At 35.8% G+C, this 7,073-nt stretch overlaps 1 protein-coding gene across 1 annotated transcript; it reads right to left on the bottom strand.

The window, feature by feature from the left end:
• Positions 1-381: 381 nt before the first annotated feature.
• On the bottom strand, positions 382-7,048 carry LOC113669391 (dual specificity protein kinase CLK2). Its single transcript, XM_027185409.2, has 13 exons — positions 6,717-7,048; positions 5,644-5,746; positions 5,237-5,297; positions 4,788-4,841; positions 4,608-4,673; positions 4,002-4,092; positions 3,155-3,230; positions 2,697-2,791; positions 2,399-2,528; positions 2,033-2,115; positions 1,689-1,768; positions 1,440-1,530; positions 382-1,200 (listed from the first exon to the last, which is right to left on the bottom strand). The coding sequence occupies exons 1-13, from the start codon at positions 6,978-6,980 to the stop codon at positions 1,024-1,026; spliced, it is 1,371 nt and encodes a 456-aa protein (XP_027041210.2). The 5' UTR covers positions 6,981-7,048; the 3' UTR covers positions 382-1,023.
• Between the last annotated feature and the right edge of the window lie 25 nt (positions 7,049-7,073).

Genomic DNA, 7,073 nt, shown 5'->3' with positions numbered 1-7,073 from the left:
GAAAAGAGCTGAAGTTCCCAGAAATACAGGAAACGGAAGCAATTAAAGTCACCTACGAAAGCCCAGGTCCGCTTGGCGCACGCACCGCGGCCACCTCCTCTACTTTTTTATTTTTTGAACTCCATCTTCTCCCTAGCCTTTCAAGTAAGTTCATTATTTACTGTTACTCGCCTAAACCCCTCCAACTGTTAAAAAGTTCAGTATACCATCAACAGCACATCAAGGAAAGTGCAAGCTATTGCTTAGTCCTGCTAAATTCACTCGAGATAAAGAAGTACATTTGTCCAAACAAAAGCTAGAAAACTACTTTCTGAGAAGATTAACGTGTCAAAAGCAATAAATTGAATAAAAAACAAACACTAAATAAAAACAAACACTGAGTAAAATTATCTGTCCATAATTTATTCACTTCTTCTCATTATATGTCGTCATAAGCATCTTACGTATAACACTGCACAATGAACGTTCCATAAAATATTCTGAATAAAATTCTCCGTAAAGGCGACCAAAATAAGTCTGGACATCCTGATAAGCAACATTAAAAACAATGACATATTGCTGTTCACACTTCGTTAGAGAATGAAATGATTTTCATTTCCGCGTAGGAACGAAAAGAAAAATAGGTTGCAAACTGGATTTATGTCGGAAGATTCGCCAATGACTTGTCCAATACACTGGCTGACAGTTTTTCGTAACTACCATCTTACATTGTATGATCATCATGTCCGTTATGTACATCACGTATGTGAAGTGTTAAATATCGCAGCTCTCGTTAGAATCATTATTTAACAATTCTGCCTTGTCATTATTTGTCACGGGGGAGGGGAGGTAGTGGGGGTAAACATACAGTACTCGTGAACGCTTCAGTCTACTTCTTATTACTTCACCGCTTTTCTAATAACGAAACGTTTTCAGCTACATGGAAGTAGCAAAAGAGAAAAGGAGAAAAATAAAAAGTAGAGCGTAATAGAATAACGTGCGAGCGAAGTATGCCCGAGTGTTTGTGTTTTTCCTTGTTAATAGTCATCTACTCTTGCTGTGTGAATGTCTGTTTACTGACGAATGTATTATCATTCCATAAAAGAATGGATGACAGATGGCTTCCTTGGCGCTTAACCGGCGATCAGGTTCGTATTCTAACAGATGTTCGATGAGGTTGAAGAACAGTTCGTGTGTCTCTCCATCTCCACGTTTGTATTTCTGATGAAAACAACAACAAAATAAAAACAATCGCCATCACATCCTGCCGATGATATCACACAAAACAGTTTCACTGTATATATTCAATCTAAACTCCAGGCTAAACAAACTCAATGCAGAATTTATATTCTTAATTATTATTCCTATCTTGGTCAGGGAAGCACAAGTCTGTTTCAAGTAGTTACAAGTCAGATGTTTGGTCAAACGCATAAGTAACAAGTGATTAATATGTAGCGTACCTTAAGCGCCTTACAGTTCTCTCTCACGTATCTTCCAGCTGAGCTTCTTTCGTCCCAGTCTAGTTTACCTTTATAAAAGTACTTGGTTTTTCTAAAAGAATCAAAAGAATAAAATCAGAAAAGATAAACAAACGATTAATTCAACACTTGAACTTAATGGGCTCATCATTATTAGAGTTTACCCTGGGTTAGCCCAAAATTTGCAATTCAATAGTATTAAGTTACTGTTGCCATCACAATTTTTCTCACCTAGATTTTTTAGCCATATGGGAAGGTATAGGACCCAATATTCTCTTCATCATCGCAAGATGTTCTCTGTTTTCATGAGTCTAAAGTCAATCAAACATAAAGTAAAATTTAACTATGAATTATCAGAAATACACAGAGCAAATTCATGGACAATTCTCACAATAGTTAACTCTAAAGAGGCAATTTATTATAATACTGTATGGTACAACTAGATTTATATTCATATCACCATAGGTCATCTTTATGCTATCATCTCTGACAAATGAACAATTTCAAGTGTTTCTAATGAAGTCATTACTTTATCAAAATCAATACTAAAGTTGTATTCTGTTAAGTGGAGTTACCTGGAAGAGAGTGAAGCCGGTGTACAGTTCAAACATGATGCAACCAACACTCCACATGTCACAAGGATACGACCAGCCAAGCTCTAAGGAATAAAAGGAAAAATAGGATTTTAGATGATGAAACTTGTTGATGAAATCAAGTGAATTAACAGAGAACTGGAGACATTACTCAAGGCCCCTGGTAAGTTTTACTGCAAGCATGTCACCAAGTCCATCCCAATAACCCAATGCACTAACTCAAAGGGAAAACGAAAAGCAAACAACTAAAGAAAGTTCACAACATAACACTACTGAGGAATAGTCCACAACATAACACTACTGAGGAAGAGTCCCTGACACATCATGTGCTCTGATTACACTGCTTACCAAGAATGACTTCAGGAGCACGGTAGTGTCTTGTAGAAACAACAGTGCTGTGATGTTCATGATCAAATGTTGCTGATCCAAAGTCAATCAGACGTATGTCAGAACTTTTTACTTCCCTCTCATCTCGTTTCTACAACAACAACAACAACATTAACAAATATATTTGCACAACAACAAATTACTATTGTAAGGGTTAAAAATACCTGTTCATAAAAACTCTGATGGACTTTCTTGACAACCTTATTTACACAAATCTAATTCTAGTACATAACAAGAAAACAAAACTTTGTTTACAAACCAGTCTTGGATTATATGTAACATTGCAGTCAGAATTCACAAACAGCATGTTTTCTGGTTTCAGATCAGTGTGACTCAGTTTCATATCATGAAGAACTAAAAATCAATCATCAGAAATAAGTATTATTTATCAACAAAACTCTTGGGTTATACTCCTGTGTGGTCAGTACAGCTGATTGGCTATGGAAGCCAGAAAGTTAGGGGAAACAATAGTGCTCAAGTCTAAATGTATATCTGAAGATTCCTGACTGTAAATAGTTTTTAGTTTTAAAGTTCACTTATTCTGACTGAATAAGTTTGTGTGAATTGGTGAGTAATGATCCAAAAGCTATTCAACAACCAGTAGATATATATAAAAAAAATAATAATAATGATTGTATGCACAAGGTACAAGTTCTGGAAATAAGCCAATTGCAGGATTCAAACCAGTACTTAAATTTCAATCCCTTAGATACTCACACTTTACTGACACAAGAAGTTGGTAGGAGATATGTCTGACTTGTTCCAGTGGATAAGGTTCATAATTGTTGTCCTTCTATTCATACAAATAATAACAGAAGGCAATGATTTAAGTAATTTAGCAAATTGTCTGAACTAGATGCACAAAGTTTTTTTGTTGGTGACAGCGGTATGCCCAAGAGCTACACACAACAGTTGAACTTGTGACCTACTGGTCCATTTTTTAATGCTCAACCACCAAGCAATTTAATGAAATTCACAGGGTCCACAAGGTTTCATGATGTCGAAGAAAATGATGGTAGTCACAACAAGTAACAAGCAGGCACTGTTTGTTAATAGGTAATTTAGTGTTAACAACTGAGTTGAAAATGTAATTGGTCACCATAAAGGATAAAAAAGCTGATGTTTCGAGCGTTAGCCCTTTGTCAGAGTGATTTACGAAGGGCTAACGTTTGAAACATGGCTGATTTACGTCTTCAACTCAGTTGTTTACACTAAATTACCTGCTATACTCTCCCACTGACACAGCACCACAGTTTCTTTAGAAACTTACTCCCTTTATTACTGTTTGTTAATAGTTCAGATATAATAGAAATAGTAAATCATTTGTAAACTAAGGAAACTTTTTTTAAGAACAACTTAATGTGGATGGAACAATGAAATCAAGCAGAAAAACATATTTACTTAAAATAATAAAAAATTTGGATGGTCAGTCACTGAACAAAGAGGATTCACATCAGCAGAGTCAATACACTATGTCCATGTGAGGAGGAAGTTGTTAACCAAGACTAAATAAAAACATTTAATTATGCTGTGGCTCAAAGGGAAACAGAAGCTTCTCAATTACCATGAAGTCAAACACACTCAGACCCATCTTCTCAAACACAAGACACATGTGGCCATGATGGTTAAACCAGTCGAGCAACACAATACACAAGCTGAAAGAAATGAAAAGAAGATCATGTTAAAACTATATAACAAGGTATCTTCAGTGATTATGATCATTACCATTGTGAGGGTCTTACAGTATTGAACAATGTATTGCAAGGAAATAAAACCTACAATGTAATTATTTTTCTTCACTTTCTAACTGCTATTTGATTAGTGGTAAAATTAACTTGGCTATCAATAGGAGACTGCCATGTAACTGTGAAAATCAAAAACCTTCTTTTGATTTGACTCTAATGTGTCAATCATATGCTGACCAATCATGAATCAGTTCTAGACACACTAACAAACAACAAACTGGTAAGTGTTGCTGCTTGCAGTTTTGATTTCTCAAAGCTTCTTTTTTGGTGAAAAATAAGAATATCCTTTTCATTCTTCTGGTTCACAGTTTTCTAATGTTCAAAAGTAACACCCAAAGACCAAATCGCATAAGAGAGGTTAACATAACACTTTTTCTTATATAAGAACAAAAACAGTGAAGTGAAACAAAGTAAAACATTTGCACCTTCTGCCATTCCTATCTCTTTGCTGGATCTTTTCAAGTACTTTGATTTCTAGTTTTGCAGCTTCCCTATAAAATAATTATTTGACATAATACCTCATTAAAATTGAGAGTTGAAGAACTCTTTCAAGACAAACCTTGCTAAAATATTTGAACACTCCCAAGAATAAGTTATGCACAAACCTGTACTTTTCAACATTCTTGATCACTTTCACAGCAACATATGAATTACTTTTTCTGTCAATACAAAATTATTGTCTTTTAAATACAGCTCCATCTCATGAGAATATAAGTGTAGTAACAGACCACTACTCTCCCCAACACAGCTTTATTTTGGCAGTATGTATGATAAAAACAATACCTGTCAAAACCTCTCAGGATGATTTGACTCAATTAAGGAGCCTATGTCAGACAAATGAAGCTGGAATGTTACTTTCAAACTCATTTGAAAAATGTGAAGACTAAAAATGGGAAAGTTTTCCTGTTACACCCTGATTTAAGTTTCTCTAATCTTCCTCTCACCAAATAAACAATCGAACCATGGTTCCAATGCTCAAGGTTCTTCAGGTTTGACAGAAACAAACAAGGAAGTTTTTCTAGAATCTTAAACTCTACTGACACAACAAACTAACCTGTCATAACAATCCAAGACTTTCCCAAATGTTCCCTCACCTAACAGTGTGTTAATCTCATCTGAAAGAAAACCAAACAACCAAGTCAAATATTGAGAAAAGAAGCACTTCCATATTGATCTTTATCCCATGATCAGATTATCAAAGGAAATCAAAATTGAACAAATACTACAGCTTTAGTTGTTTTAGTAATATATGTTGTGTCCCAATAGGAGATATACATAGGGTTAAATATAAAAGCACAGTGATCAACATTTCACAATGCAAACAAGAATACTCTGGCCAGTAGTACAGTAAAATTACCAGCCAGTCATTTCTAGAAGGTGAGAACAAGTTCCAAGGCTAAGGAAGTATAATTTAGTAACATGTATCTACCAGTTACTGAATGAAACAAGAAAAATTAGTACATCTGGAGTGCAGCATGTCGCCCTGGTGATATATCAGGTGACCGTCGTCATCATCCTTGTTACTTGAAAAGCATCTGCCCGGATCATCCACACATGTTGGCTTCTGTGCAACCGGTGCAGCATCCGTTTCACGCGTGCAATTCAATCATTCATAGACATATTTCACAGGAAGGCATGGGCGCAATTCATCCCGACATCATAATTTGCATCAGCATGATCACATCCGGAGTTCCACCCCATTTTCAAACATATAGAAAATAGCAAAATATACACACACAGCAAACACATAAGTTTATTTGGAAGGAAAAGCATCTATCTCTTAGGAAATATTCCATTATCATTTGTGAAAGTTAAGCTCGTTCTTGACAGTGAGCTTCCATACTTCCATGGATAAATGTCTCGTTAAAAATAAGTTATTTCTTCAAGAGAGCTTTATCTTAAACAAAAGATTATTGAATGAGATAGCCATGAATATATGGATAAGGTATGTAATAGAGCTCTATTATCACATGCCACTATTGCCCCAGTGATGTGCAGATTATTTTCAGCCACAATCTTTGGATGGCTTTGAAAAGCTCATTTCCACTATTAAGAGTGAATATTTAATCATTCGCAGATGGGTAGATTCCTTAAAAAAAGTGCTTATTATCGAATTAATTAATTTAGGACAGGCTCATAAATTCGGATGAAAGGCAGCAGATTGAACGTGAAACTCGTCACACCACCATTCGCAGTTTGTCGCTCGACTCTGAGCACATGTCGCGTGTGTAGAATTCAAAACAATTGAAATCTACAAGATGGTGACCATTCATTGAAAATAGTCTTTATAACAAATCATTTACTTTCGATTAGATGCAGCAAAGCCATAATTTTTCGAACGAATATAATTAGTTAGTCACAAGTAACAAGTATCCGATCTCCAAATAATTCCAGAGTCTTGAAGCGGAATGGCAATTTTCACTAGGAGCTGATTGTTTGATTAAGATGAAGACTGTTTGAACACTTTAGTAGTACAACTTCACCCTCCGATTGACTATACCACAAAAAACAAAAACACTAATGTGGCTTCTTACCGCGTGACTATCGGGAAAATCATTACGATGTTTGTGTCTTCTTGTCTTTCGGTCACTTCGTCGGGTACTGCGGCTTCGATTTCTTGTCAATTGACGATTATGCCTCCGCTCCCGGCTACGAATTGGTGAACTGCCACGTTTTAAATGGCGAGTTTCAGAGACAGGGCTGTATTCTCTTTCTAGGCATCGATGTTTAGAGTAATAAGAAACTAGACTATCTTCTCCTGAGCTAAGAGAACGTTTTCTTCGACCGTTTCTTGGCATTTTACTCTTAGTAACTGACACAGTGAGACTATCAGAAGATGGCGCTCCAACTGGTACTCGTAAAACTGGACAAACAGGTTTTTGATGATGTCA

The sequence above is a fragment of the Pocillopora damicornis genome, chromosome 1, assembly GCF_964200805.1.
Source record: "Pocillopora damicornis chromosome 1, jaPocDami1.2, whole genome shotgun sequence".
NCBI lineage: Eukaryota > Metazoa > Cnidaria > Anthozoa > Scleractinia > Pocilloporidae > Pocillopora > Pocillopora damicornis.
This window is presented reverse-complemented; position numbering and strand designations above follow the sequence as displayed.

Coding starts and splice junctions, on each gene's coding strand:
- LOC113669391 (XM_027185409.2), bottom strand. CDS start 6,980: ATGCCAAGAAACGGTCGAAGAAAACGTTCTCTTAGCTCAGGAGAAGAT. Junction 5,747..6,716: donor ATTTTCCCGATAGTCACGCG/GTAAGAAGCCAC, acceptor CCGGTTGCACAG/AAGCCAACATGTGTGGATGA. Junction 4,842..5,236: donor GTCTTGGATTGTTATGACAG/GTTAGTTTGTTG, acceptor TTGTATTGACAG/AAAAAGTAATTCATATGTTG.